At 45.5% G+C, this 14,927-nt stretch overlaps 1 protein-coding gene across 12 annotated transcripts in view; it reads right to left on the bottom strand.

The window, feature by feature from the left end:
• LOC131919654 (disks large homolog 5-like) overlaps positions 1-14,927 on the bottom strand; it is a 406,205-nt gene that overhangs the window by 383,802 nt on the left and 7,476 nt on the right. For 4 of the 12 annotated variants that reach the window (XR_009381324.1, XR_009381325.1, XR_009381326.1 and 1 more), the window contains exons 1-4: positions 9,148-9,374; positions 5,868-6,030; positions 4,426-4,554; positions 3,176-3,776 (exon numbers count right to left, since the gene is read on the bottom strand). Coding sequence is in view for 8 of the 12 variants with exons in the window: in XM_059274041.1 (XP_059130024.1) it covers positions 3,593-3,776; positions 4,426-4,554; positions 5,868-6,030; positions 9,148-9,280 (609 nt within the window). In the remaining 4 variants the exon portion in view is untranslated. Of the gene's footprint in view, positions 1-3,175; positions 3,777-4,425; positions 4,555-5,867; positions 6,031-9,147; positions 9,419-14,427; positions 14,600-14,927 lie in introns of those variants that run through there. The other 8 variants (XM_059274041.1, XM_059274044.1, XM_059274043.1 and 5 more) reach the window with 6 other exon arrangements.

Here is a 14,927-nt window from a genome sequence, read left to right as displayed (position 1 = left end):
TCCTGTGACTTTGTGCACAGACAGGTGGCCCTCTGGGGTCCTCGCTCCTTAACTAACTCTGCTTAAGAAGTTCCTCAGGCTGTGCAGTACAGGAATGTTCCCCAGCAAAGGACTACTGGATGGTCGTGGACTACCCCACTGGTCTTGTTCACTGTTTCCCAGTTGTCCCCAAAGCAAGCAACTTCCTTCAAAAGGGGCTCCCTTTACCACAGGTTGCCTTACTTTGGACCAAATGCAAAGAGTTTAGGAAACTAGAAAGTCTTCATAACCAGGACCCAAAAGAAACAGTTCCTTCCTGTGAGGTGATTGTGACAGGGATTAGTTTGAGTAACAAAAGGCTGAATAAGTCAGTGCCAAATGATTTTATGTATTATTTCATACTGAACAATATTCCATGGAAGAGCTTGACCACATTGTGCTTTCTCAATCTTTGAATGATCAAAGTATGAATGAAGCATCACGAGGCTACTCTCAGGAATGTTGATAAACACCTGATGTCCCCTAGCTTCTCTGTGGACACCTACTTCATGTTCTGGAATCACTGTGTCACCTGGGGATTGCAGTTTAACTTTCTGAAGACTTGTGTGTAGCTTCTCACTGTGCTATACCATTTTACATTACCAGCAATGTCTGAGGGTCCTCATTTCTCCAAACCCTCCATGAGGCTGATTTTAACTCAGAGTAAACAACTTTGAAGAAAAGCAGTTACTGAGTGCTACAGACACAGCACATGGTGAGTGCTTTAGACCCTCAGGAGCCTAAGTGGGGTGCACTGAGACAGCCCCCTTCTCACACCACAGCATGCCTAGGGGACTTCAGCTGGACTAAGATGCAGCTGGAAGCACACTGCAAGTCAGAATCTCTCAAGGACTAACATGCATTCCAAGCTCCAAGGCCAAGGTTATATGAGCCAAGATTAGACAAAGGGGGAAAGCAAGTGGTAGCAGGCAATGTGGATGAGGACAAAACAGGACATAGAGAAGACACAGCAAGTCACCTGACCATTGAGTGTGCAGTCACCATTCACCCAGAGCAGAGAAGAGAAACAAACCCTCAGCCAGGCTATCCTACCTCTCAGACACCTTGATATGCTACAGTGACCTGCTCCTAAACTTCATGTACCACATTCCTTTTTTTTGCTCCAAGCATTTCTGGGCAGATAAATATTTTTGCCTCTACAAATACCTGAAAACCATTGAGGTACAGTAGTTTTTGTCCCTTTGTTCAAGTGAGCTAGGAGGACATGCGGAAAGATGGGCAGCAGCATACAATATTTGATGGATGCCAAGTGAGGGGGCACAGTACTTTTTCAACAAAGTTGGTTGCATCATCATTAAAGATGAGTAAATGAACATACAAATATGCAGAAACACACATACACAACACACACACACACACACACACACACACACACACACACACACACAAGAGGTTAAACTCCACACATAGAAACAGGCTTGCACCTATAAGCACATGTACTCACAAACACACACAAATACCCCTAAATACCCCTATACATACAGGAAACATGGACACGCGCACACACACACACACACACACACACACACACACACAACAGTCACCCACACATGGTCACATACACACACACAAACACTACTGGGTAAGCAATAGACAGTATTCACATACAAACACACACATAGAAGTTCACACACACATAACACAAAGATGCACAGAAAAGCACAACACACCACATACCACACCCCAAAACACACAAACACACACACACACACACACACACACACACACACACACACACACACACACAAATACTTCCTGAACCTAGAATGGTCAGTGAGAGGACTGCTGCCTAGCAGCCCCTTTTCTGATGCATGTGGAGGTCGCGGGTCCTCTATGCTGTCTACAAGGCTCTTAGACTCAGCAAGGCTCTGCTACTCCGGCCTGCACTTACTTTTCCTTGAATGAACTTTATCCATCACAAAACCCCCTGACCCCACAGGTTCCAAGTTCACCCATCACAGTCTCTTCACTAAACTCATCCTGGCTCCTCCACAGATGACCTTGATAGTCCAAGAGAAAGAAAGTGACCCATGGTCAACACCAGGAAGTTTTCAACAGATGACAGTGTATATGATATGAATTCAGCCCAATGTCAGTCAGGAGGAGACCAGTGACATCACCTGCAGTGCTTTTCAGGAATGCAGCACTCTGCACAACTATGAGAGGGAAGCTGTTCTGAGACACAGCTATGCACAGGTTATAGTCAGCAACACAATGTCAGCAAGGAGATGCACTGTGGGATTCTCTGTTGAGAAGTAAGAGACAAAACAGACATATCCTGTGGTGTTAGCTCTGTGCAGTGAAAGGAAAGAAGCCTACTGTTTATTTTTTAAATAGATTTATTGTTTGATTTTTGTTATTTATGAGAAAACACATTAGTATCAAAACAATAAAAGTAAATAAGCAGAAGAGAAAGCAAATATGTCCTTCCTCTTTCTGAGCAATTGAAACTTCTAAAATTGGATGAGAAAAAAACAAGACAGAAGTTCTACTTTGGAGGTCTGGAGATCCAAAGAGTGCTGGCCAGCCAGAAAGAGAAAATTTCAGGTTCAGTGAAAGACCTGGAACCAAGGGAAAAAGAGAAGGAGCAACAGATGACAACACGGAAATTCATTATGTAGTCTCTGAACACACCCACTAATGTACACATTTACACACGATTGCATAGGTCACACTAAGAGCACAGAAATCAGAAGTGAACAGAAAAAAGTGAAGAGTGCATCATGCTGAATAAACAGTTGGATTTAAAATATGCACATCAGGTGTTTCAACTGAGACCCAAAACACTGCTATACATCCCTTGGGGCCTAGAAAATTCCTAGCAGAGCACACAGCTTAGTCAGACTATGTTGAGGGGATTGGAGAAAATATTTTCTTGCAGCTTCAAATCTGTCACTCTAATCCTCAGCCTGTCAAAGTCCTCCCACATCTATGGTCATCCAGTCATCTCCAGACTAGAAGCTCCAGGATGGGAGAATAGTCAAGTATCATGCCCAGAAAAAGGACTGAGAAGGGGCTACTCAGATATCTGTCACATGAACCAAGAGATTGGCAAAAGGAAGAGAACACATTGGGATGCAGGATGAACGGAGAAGACCCCATGCCTCCCAAATCATTGACAATGAGAACCACTCACTTGGCACTGGCACTGGGCTCTAGTCCTTGAAGGCTGCTTCCTCCCTGTGATCTCACATGACCCTTGCAAAGCAAATGAGCCACAGGCCACTGACATCATCAATGAAAGCTTTGTGCTGTTCTCTAAGTAGCTCCCTGCATAGCAGCCCTCTGATCATAATGACATGTAGGTGTGTGATATGTGACTGACACAGCTCTCTCAATGTACTGCAGCTTCTGGCAGAGCAGGAGGGTTTGCTTGCCAATTATCCAGATTCTTGCAAGAGGCTAACTCTCCAGAAAGACCTGGGAATGATCACAGAAATCAACAGTTGGATGGTATGTAGGTGGGAGTCTGGATGGATGGGTGGATGGTTATTTGGGTGTCTCTATGTTTATGGTTGGAAGGTGGGCACCTACCCCTGCTGCCTCGGCCTACCTGATGCTGCTCAGCAGAAGGGTCACAGATCATCTCATGGGCCTCCTTCAAGAGCCTCTTCAGCTCCTCACAGGACTCACGCAGTTCAGTCTGCTCCTTCCACAGCTGTCTGTTCTTCAGTCTCAGCACATGTACACTCTCCTTCCGCTGAGTCCAATCTCGGAGGACCTGGCTGTGGAGGTAACTGAACAAGCACCAAAACATGGTGAGCCCCAGCCAGCCTCCTTTGCCCAAGTACCACCAGGGCTGAAAAGTCCCAGACTCCCAGACAGCCCAAGAATGGAGCTCTCAGTAGCCAAGCCAGCATCACTTAGATGCAGGCCAAATCCAGAAAATAACCAAATTCCAAAAAGATTCAACGTACTTCTGAAAACCCTGATGCCAAAAGGGATCCAGTGCCTCTGAGAACAGGGTGCAGCCCACTCCTGTGTTTAACTGTCCATGATACTGGGAAAGCATCAGCAGGTAGAGGGCAAACACTCTCGGAAGGAGGGAAGAAGTCGTCGCAACCAGAATCAATTCTGTTTATGGCTACCATGGAAGGCAGCTCTGTGAAGCCCTGGTTAGAGCCCCAGAGGTACTAGGATACCTGACACTCCCTTCATGGTACACAACATTTTTCTATCAAGGGTCTTCTGAGGATGGCAGCACAATGCTTGGAGGGACTCAGTGTCTTTTCACACTTAGCAAAACTGAGTCCAAGAGGCACAAAGCCAAGGACCACATGTCAGACTGCTTGTTAAGAGGCAGACAGGCAAGAATCAAAGCCCTCACTTTGGGTGAAAGAGAAAGATGGTAGAATCAGTCCCTCCCAAAATAAATCAGGCACATACCTGTAGGATACATTCTCCTCAATCAGCTGTTTCACCTTGTTCACATCATCACTGATTTCCATGGGCAATTTCTGCAAGGCCGACATCACCTGCTTATGCTCCTTTTTTAGCATCCCAAAAGAATTCAGCCTGTGGTAGGGCATGGCCCCAGGAGAAAAGGACCCCATGAACACAGGCCACAAGGATCATATGGAATCCGGCTATGTTCTGGACTCCTCAGCCCCATGGATGCCACAGCCTGACATTTACACACTGGGACCTCCTGGTGCTAAATAAACTTTCTATCATGTCCTCAGGCCAGAAAAATAGGTTGTCCAAGGGAGTTATTCAGGACTGCACGAGCACCCTCAGTAAAACTGGAACTATAGATTACCTCTCCAAGAAGATCCCGGGAGTCTGTGCCACATATCTGGTGCCACCAGAAACCTATGGTGACATTTTTCCTGTCTTTACAACAGGGATTATCATGCCTGGCTGCTTATTGCTGCACAGAGGACCAGAGAATACATTGAGTATTTCCAGGGAGGAGTCCCAATTTCAGGAAGGCTTTATAAACTCCACAGGGGATTCCAATGTTCCACCAAAGTGAGAACAGTGGCCAAGACCTGAGCTTCTCAAAGTGAAGCTCTCTAGTGTCATCAATGGCATCCCCTGGAAAATATGAAAATGGCAAATCCTCAGGCCCTGCCACAGACCCTAGATACCCGGAGTGCACACACACAACCTCATGCCCTCTAACACACACACACACACACACACACACACACACACACACATGCACACACTCACACCACATATACTCAGAATGCACATGAAGTACAGAGAGTTTGCACTGTCTCAGAATATAAGGAGGATCCAAGAAAACTATCAGGCTATTACTTCCTACACACACACATACACACACACACACACACACACACACACACACACACACACACACACCACATACAGTCAGGTTCCCCATGAAATGCAGGTAGATGGAATTGCCTCAGAGTATGAGGAGGAGGACAAGGGAGAAGCAGTGATAAGCATCAGGCCTTCCAGCCACAAACTGAGATGGATGAATGGGACCAGGCCTGTCCAGCTGCTGGTCACAATCATCTGCTGGTCAAGTACAAAGACTCGCCACAAACTCACAGAACCTAGCATCTCCCACAAGCCAACACCTGTCAAGGCCTCTTGAAATGCCTGTTGAGAGCTCACACGTTACTGTCCCTATCCTTAGACTGTGATTCAGGCCACAGGCTCTGCTTTTCATTTGGATGAATAAGAATAGCCTGTGTCCCCATCTCACATGTACCCAGGTTCCAAATTCTATGCACTCAGGAAAATAAGTTTAGCCACCAGGACACCCTGGAGGTTCAGCCTCTTGTTCCTCAGGAAAGCTTAGCTACACACTGTGGGGTTAAGATGGTCAGCAGAGAAGTGCACATAATGACTACCTGTTCTGCAAATCCATATCTGTATAACTGGTCAGGATTCCATGCAGTTCAATTCGCTCATATGTTATACTCTGTAGCTGAAGGGTGAGTTTCTCCAACTTTGTCATCTGCTGCTCCTGCTCAGTGGAGGTGGAGGTTTGAGTTGGTGTCTTCCCAGTAGTCCCTGCAGTAAGATAAAGCAAAGTGAACTTGTACACTTGAATGGCATAGGGCCAGGAGAATCCATGATAGTCCCAAGAGGAAGCCCCAGGAAGAGAAAATGCTATGGACCCCAAAGAGTAGGGCAATTATACTCAAATTGGTACCCATGAGCCATATATCTGTCCTCAAACACAATGGATAGGCATGTGCCTCTCTCTCTAATGCAGTCCCCCAGCCCTGGAAGGCATAAGATATCCCAGCCATGTAGATTTGGAGGACAGTGTCACCTAATATCTGATGTGGTGCAGGCAAGTCCTATTGTCCCTAGAGCTTAGCAGTACTAAGTCCTCATCACGTGTATCCAGGACCAAAGTATCTGAATGTCTGAGACTTTGGTGTATGGCTAAGAGAGTTTCCCTCTCTTCTTATTGGCATTAGATTCCCATGGAAACTGATGGAATCCACTAGGATGCAGTGCAGCAACACCCTACCCAGAGAAGGACACCTAATTAGTTACCACTTTGCTCCTGCTATCCCTCCTTTCCACTCAAAATGAGATTAAGGATCCCCCAGAAAAGCCACTGCAGGCTTAGCTCTCCCAAACTAACCATCAGAAATTGTTGACTCTGGCCCCATTTTTAGGGCACTCAAAGAAGCAGGATAAGCCCATTGCTTCCCAGAAGTTCCCAGATGCTAAGCCCCAGTAATGGAAGACCCAGCTCAAGCTCTACCTCCTCCAAGAAGCTCCCAACTTCTTTTCATGACTCACTGTTCCCTCTCCAAAACACTTATTTCTCCATGTTTTACACTGAGACTGAATCCCAGCTTCCTTCTGCCTCTCTCAGGTCCCCCCATGTTCTCCATTCTCTCTCCCAAGCAGCCTTCTCAGTCTTGCTGACATGTCTTCTGGCAGTGAAAGAATACCCCACAGTCACCTGGTGTTCCCACAGCACTGGTGACATCAAGAGAATGCCAAGAACTCCCCAGAGTATAATAGCTAGTCATGAGAAGGAACTATTGGGTTCACCAGCAGTAGCCCTCACCTACCTACAAAATACATCTTCTGCAATTCACTGGAAGCCATACTGCCCTTCCCAGGAGCCTTCCCAAAAACACAAGGGAAGACCTTCATCACCGCCTCATTACAAAGCCAGGGATCTCTCTTTGCTTCATTAGAATTTATTCACTCTTTCATGTACAGGAAGTTGAAAACTCACTTCCAAATACATCCCAGGAAATGGCTCATCCAACTCGTGAAACCTCTAGTCAATAAACAAGAAAAAAAGGTTTCTAGGTAATTAAGTAAGGATGGTGGGGAGAGGAAAGTTCAGTCCCCTGCAGGCAACAAGCACCTTGTGGACGATGCACAAGTCTGTTAGTGTGGTGGGAGATTGGGGGTGTCTTGTCTTATCAGAACAAAGATAAGTCCCATAGTTGGCGAAAATTATCCCTAACTTCAGCAGAATTCATTCCAGCCATTGTAGATACCAAAAGTGTGATTAACTAGTGACATGTCTGACTGGAGATATAAGAACCAGAGTTCACCAGGGGAGCCCTCAGACACAAAAACAAAAACTCTCATGAAGAATGATGGGCCATTCCTGCATTAAAGTTTGAAGAAAGATGAATGGCTATTGAGAGGCCACACAGAGAACTACAAGGCATTTACAGAAAATCAAAATTTGTGATAATCATGAGGAGAGTATGTAGTGTGTCACTGTTGTGGTTCTTCACCTAGAACTACACAAAAGCCAAATTCCTTGAATTGGAGCCTACTGTGACAATACACATGCCCTTAGGAAAGGTGATACAGCCAGATTAAATTACAACATCCATCTGAGCATGAGAAGGGCAGGCAAAGGGCGCAAAATGAGAGATAATAGGGGTCCTTTACCCTAGACCTTCCCCAGAGCCCGACTTCACACTTGTAAGTTTACTGACATTCCTGAAATGAGGAGCGAGCACTAGTTCAGCCTGGATTGAAAATTCACCAGAGTCTGGACTGTGGCTTCTGAATTATACTTGGTGAAGCCCAGAACAAATGAGCGATGTGGAGTAAACTATGTCCATTCAGATGTCATATCATACTGACAATCGTGTTATACAAGGTTAGGTATCTCAGTAATTTCCAATTCTAGAAGCCAATGGATAGCCCCTGCCCTACACATTACCTCATCTCAGTTAAACCAGACATGCTAAAGGATGATCAGGAAGTGACTGACAGATGAAACTTTGCCCTAGCTGGTTCTGAAAGACTAGACTTGAGTCTCTCCCTCTGTAGATGTCAGTTCTCGCATCTTTCTATAGGGAGATGGGTGTCTCAGAAGTTACCTGGCTTCCCCTGTCTCCCTGCACATGGTGACGTAGGGGACAGCCTCCTAAGGCTTATTGACAGCTACAGAAGATGTACAAGCTTCAGAGCCCTCAGCCATGTCCTTTCCTGGACATAATCCTGGAGATAATTGCTACTCTCACAAGCACTCAAGTAGTATAGGGATGCCCAAATCACTTGGATGATGCTTCAGAGTCTCATGTTAATGGAGAAGCCATGCAGTGGCAGAACATAATCACCAGATTCACAAAGCCATCTTCACTGGCAGCCCAGGACACCTAGAACCTGTAAGAAGGGGACAGTCTCAGTCCAGGTCCACTGAATCTAACAGCTCTCTAGGCTGAACTGGAGACCTGTGTCCCACCAACAGCTGGGAAGTCATAATCTTAGGGTGTCAGTGAAAGACAGCAGCACTTGGTACCTCAGCTCTGCTAGTGTCTACAATGTAAAGTAAGACAAGCTCAGGCTTTGTCAGGGCACTCTCCTGTCCCTGTTATTGCTGGCACACACCCTAAGGACTCCAGTGGGAGTGAAGTGCAATAATGATACTGAAACCTAAACATTCCTCTGTGTCTCCTCCCCACTCAGAGTGAGAGAAGAGGGTCCCCAGCACAAAGGCTACAGTCTTGTCAGTTCCTGAGTATGTCATATTAACCATCATGAACTCTTGATCTGGGTCTGCTCATTAGGAACCCAGAGAAGCTAGATAAGCCTATTGCTTCTCAGAAGCTGCCAGTTCCTGACTGACCCTGGAAAGCTCAAGCCCATCACACCCAGAAAGCTCCCCAGGCCCTTTCCTGAACTCACTGCATCTTCCCCAGGACCACTGATTTCTCCGTTCTTTCCAGTGAGACCTAGGGTCAGCTTCCTTCTGCCTTGCTCTGGTATCTCCATGAAGTCCATTCTGTCTCTCAAGTAGATGCCTAAGTCTTGACAACATGTCTATAGGAAAACTGTATAGACATTGAATGAATATCCTAAAGGCACTTGGTGTTGCTACAACACTATTGACATCACAGGGGATTCCAAGAGCTCTGCTCTCCAGGATACAATAGAATTTCCAGAGAAGGGACTCCTGATGTCACAAGGAACAGCCTTTGCCTCCTGGCTAATAAATTCTCCCTGAACTGAACAGAAGCTGAGATTTTTTTCCAGGAGTCTCTCCTGTGATACAGGTGAAACCATTCAGTACCTCCTCCTTCTAAAGCTGGGAATTTTTCTCTGCTTCCTTAGAATCTTTTCACTACTTTACCCATGGAGAGTTGAACACTCACTTTATAAGCACTGCCCAAGAATGGACCTTCCTCTCCTTAACAACCATACTCAATAATATGAGAAATAAAGTATGCCAAGGAATTAGATTAGGATGATGTGGAGGAGGAGGGTTGAGTTCTCTGAAGTGAGCAAGCACCTAAGGAATGCTAAGGTTAAGAGAAGATGGCCATGGAGCATTTGTAAGTAAGCTGAGATGGTTATGAGACCCAAACACTTCTACAATGTCCTCTCTATGTGCCTGGTGTATTATCAGGCCTCTAGAGTAACAGAAGTTATAAAAATGATTCTCCATATTAAAAGGGGATTTGTTAAAATGGCTTACAGCCTGTGCTCTAGCTAATCCAACAATGGCTGGAAATGAATGGGAAGTCCAAGAATCTAGTAGTTTCTCAGTTCTTAGACTGAGTTTCTCAGCTGTATGCGATATTATGCTGTAATCTTAAAGAAGTAGGCTCTAATATCAGTAAAGGAATGGATGTGCTAACAAGGAGAGAGCAAGCAGGGAAAGAGTAAAAGCTTCCTTTTTCCATGTACTTATATAGGCTTCCAGCAGAAGGAATGGTTCAGATTACATCTGAATTAAAGATCTGAATTAAAGGTGTGACTTCATTCCTCAAAGTTCCACAATAAAGTAGTTCAAATTAAGCAGAAATAGAACACAGGTGTTCCCTCTATTTTCAGGTTATATTATTCCCAGATGCCATGATGTTGACATCTAAAAATAGACATCAAAGTCTTAATCCTATCTACAAACATTCTTGAGCAAATGGCTCCATCAGAGATTGAAAGGAAGGAGTAGCAATAATCACCAGGTACATGGGAATCAGCTGTAGATCTCATGGTCATGATGACTCTCGGTGGCTGTGTTATGGCCATGCATGGCTAAAATAGAATGAAATACCAGTCTGTGGTTTCTTGAGAAAGAGGGGAGCAGCTAGAAACCCAGTACTTTAAGAATCTGGTCTTTCTCTATAATTGAAGATTTGAAATTCAAATAATTATATTTTGTTTGATAGTAACTCTGGTTTTAAAAAAAAGTGTCTGCAAAATAAAAATTAAAAAAAAAGTGTCTATAGGTAAAAAATGGGTGCTCTTTAAAGAAAAAGAAGAAAGGCCTAAAATAACAGCACATTGGACCTATCAGAAAGAGGAGGGTGTCTTGGGCCCTGTGAATTTTGACTTGAACTCCTCCAGACCGTGTATTGCTTACTCCATACATCCTGTAATGGGAAAAAATACCTTCCTAAAACAGAAAGGACTGGGATGACTACTGTGTGGTCTTCGTTGTCATCAACAGCTAGATGCCTCCTATTGCTTTCAAAGCAAAAAGGGTCCATTTAGATTTGAAATTTCTCTAGGGTCATACAAGTGGGATTTCAGGCAACAGCACCAGAATACAAATCCTACTCCCGAGTTGACACCTCCATGATGAGCATGGGCACTGTAGTGTGTGTCACCAAGAATATTGACATTCGACAATGTGCCTGGTGCTGCTTCAGAAACTTGCAACATGTTTAATTCTGAAAATGGGATGGTGCCTTCTCCCAAATCAAGCAGAATTCACTCCTAAATTTCTTTAGAATATAATTTCTGGCAGGCAGATGACTGACTCAGGCTTGTATTGGGATCTAGCCTCTGTAGTAAGGGGCAAGGCCTCTGATGGGAACTTTTCCACCACAACACTTCAAGGAAGGTCAAAGCTGCTGGCAGCCAACAGCTACTCCAAATGTCCCCGCTACAGTATCAAGCACCATGACTAGGCATGTGTCTCCCTCCCTAATGCAGTCCCCTGACTCTGGAAGGCATAAGCTAGCCCAGCCATGTAGATTTGGAGGACAGTGTCAGCTCATGTCTGATGTGATGTAGGTAAGTCCTGTTGTGCCTAGAACTTAGCAGCACCAAGTTCTGATCATACTTCCCCAAGACCAAAGCACCTGAATGTCTGAGGCTGTGGTATATGGCCAGGGGAGTTTCCCTCCCTTCTTTTTTTTTAGATTTATTAATTTATTATGTATACAGTATTCTGCCTGCATGTGTCCCTGCAGGACAGAATAGGACACCAGATCTCATTACAAGTGGTTGTGAGCCACCATGTGGTTGCTGGGAATTGAACTCAGGACCTCTGGATGAGCAGTCGGTGCTCTTAAGCACTGAATCATGTCTCCAGCCCATAGGAAGTGTCTCTCTCTCTCTCTCTCTCTCTCTCTCTCTCTCTCTCTCTCTCTCTCTCTCTCTCTCCTCTTTCTCTCTCTTTGTTTTTTTGAGACAAGGTTTCTCTGTGTAGCTTTGCACCTTTCCTGGAACTCACTTGGTAGCCCAGGCTGGCCTCCAACTCACAGAGATCCACCTGGCTCTGCCTCCAGAGTGCTGGGATTAAAGGCGTGTGCCAACACCGCCTAGCATTTTCCCTCCCTTCTTATTGGCATCAGATTCCCACGGAAACTGTAGGAATCCACTAGGATGAAGTGAAGCAACACCCTACCCAGAGAGGGACAGATCATTAGTCCATCAGTTCCTCCTGCCCCTCTTTACCAGTCTGAATGAAACGAAGGAGTTCCCAGAAAGGCAGCTGCAGCCTGAATAATTCATGGCTCTCCTAAACTCACCATCAGTGACTCTTGAATCTAGGTCTGTTCTTAAGAAGCCCGGAGAAGCAGAATAGCCCCATTGTTTTTCAGAAGCTTCCAGATGCTGAGCCCCATACTGGAAGGCCCAGCTTAACTTCACCTCCTCTTCCATGAAGGTCCCAATCCCCTGCTCAGGTCTCATTGTGCCTTCCCCAAAACCATTTATTTCTCCAGGCTCTACACTAAGACCAAAGGCAAGCTTCCTTCTGCCTCTCTCTGGTCTCTCCATGTTTTCTATTCTCTCTCCCAAGCAGCCAGCTCAATCTTGCTAACATGTCTATGGGCACTGAACGAATACCCCACAGGCATGAGGTGTTGCCACAACACTGGTAACATCACAGAGAATATCAAGGGCTCTACAGGATAAGATAGAATTTCTAGAGAAAGGACTACTAGGGTCACCTCCACAGCCCACACCTACCTACTAACTAGCTCTTCTGCAATGCACAAAAAGCCATGTTTTCCTTCTCAGGAGCCTTTCCAGAAACATAAGGAAAGAACTTCAGTACCTCCTCTTTACAAAGCCAGTGATCTCTCTCTGCTTTGTTAGAATATTTTTACTACTTCAAGTATGGGAATTGGAAGTCTCTATTCCAAACACATCTGGTGAAATTGCTCATCACTTCTTCAATCTCTAATTAATAACATGAGAAATTAAGGTTGCTAGGGTATTAGGTCAGGATGGTGGGGAGGAAAGATCAGTCTCCAGATGTAAACAAGCACATTGTGGAAAATCCCCAAGGCTGTTACAATATGTGGGTTGGAGGGAGATTGTGGGTGTCCAGTCAGAACAAGGATAAGTCCCATAATCCATGAGGAAAATTACCCAGAATCATCAGCAGAATACATTCTAGCCCTCATGAAATACCAAAACCTTATCAACTTGTGACATGTCTGCCTGGGGATACTAAGAACCAGAGTTCCCCAGGGGAGACCTCAGACACAAGAGCAAACACTCACACAAGTGTAAGGCTCCATTCCTGCACTAGGTTTTGAGGAAAGGTGAATGGCTAGTGGGAGGCCACACACAGATGTGTGTGCAAAGGCATGTACAGAAAATCAAATGTGTCATAGTCATGGGGATAGTATGTAGTGTGTCACTGCTGTGGTGCTACCCCTAGAGCTACACAAAAGCCAAATGCATTGATTGGAGCCTCCTGTGACAATGTGCACGCCCTTAGGAAAGGTGACACAGTCAGCTTAAATTGCAACATCCATCAGAGCATGAGAGAGGCAGGCAAAGGGCACAAGAGGACGGATTATTAGGGGTCCTTTACCATAGACCTTTCCCAGAGCCACACTTTGGAATTTACTGACAGTCCTGAAATGAAGAATTAGCACCCTGTTTGGTCTGGATTGAAAATTCACAAGAAGTTAGACTGTGACTTCAGAAGCGTACTTGGTGGACCCCAGAACAAATGAGTGATGTGAGGAAAACTGTGTCCTTTCAGATGTTATATCACACTGACAAGTCATGCTAGACAAGGTGAGCTATCTCAGTAATACCCAATGCTAGAAGTCAAGGTACAGCACCTGCCCTACACACTACCTCATCTCAGTTAATCCTGACACACTGAAGGATACACAGAAAGTGGCTGACAGATGAGTCTTTGCCCAGGCAGGCTCTGAAAGCCCAGACTTGAGTCTCCCCCTCTGTGGATGTCAGTTTCCCATCTCTCTATAGGGAGGTGGATGTCTTAGAAGTCAGTTGGTCTCCTCTGACTCCCTGCACAAGGGGACCCAGTGGACAACCTCTTAAGGCTTACTCACAGCTGTAGAGGATGCACCTTGGCTGCAGAGCCCTCAGCCATGTGTTTTCAGATGCATGGAGATAATTGCTACTGTTATAATCACTTGGGTAGTGTAGGGATGCCGAAGTCCCTTGCTCTGTGCTTCAGAGTCCCAGGGGTCACTGGAAGACAGCAGCTCTTGGGGGCTCCTTCCCTGCTAGTGGCTATGATGTCAAGAGTAAGAACCTCAGGGTTTTCCAGGGTACTCTCCTTTCCCTGTTATCACTGGCACATAACTAAAGGACTCCTGTGGCTGTAAAACACAGTTATGGTACAGAAATCTCATTAATTCCTCTGTGCCTCCATCCCAGAAGTTCCCAGTTCTTGTGCCCTTGATCTGGAAAGCTGAAGGCCACCACATCCAGAAAGCTCCCCAGCCCCTTCCCAGAACTCACTGCCTCTTCCCCAGGACCATTTTTCCATGTTTTCCAGGGAGACCTAGGACCAGCTTCCTTCTGCGTCACTCTGGTCTCTCCATGCAGTTCATTCCCTCTGCCAAACAGACCTCTGAGTCTGGACAGCATGTCTAGAGGCCAAGCTTGTGGTCACTGAACTAATGTCCTCAAGGCAATCAGTGTTGCTACAACACTAGTGACATCACTGGGGATTCCAAGAGTTGTCCAGGATACAATAGAATGCCCAGCAAAGGGTCTGCTGATGTCATGGGGCAAAGCCTTTGCCCATGAACTGAGCAGAAGCTGTGGTTTCCTTTCCAGGAGTCTCTCCTGTGACACCAGGGAAGTCATTCAGCATCCCTCCTTCCAAAGCTAGAGATTTATCTCTGCTTCATAAGAATTTTTTTCAGTAATTCACCCATGGGGAGTTGAACACTCACTTTATAAACACTGCCTAAGATTGACTCTTACCCTCCTCACATCCATACCCAGTAATATGA

Source organism: Peromyscus eremicus, chromosome 9 (genome assembly GCF_949786415.1).
Source record: "Peromyscus eremicus chromosome 9, PerEre_H2_v1, whole genome shotgun sequence".
NCBI classification, from domain to species: Eukaryota; Metazoa; Chordata; class Mammalia; order Rodentia; family Cricetidae; genus Peromyscus; species Peromyscus eremicus.
This window is presented reverse-complemented; position numbering and strand designations above follow the sequence as displayed.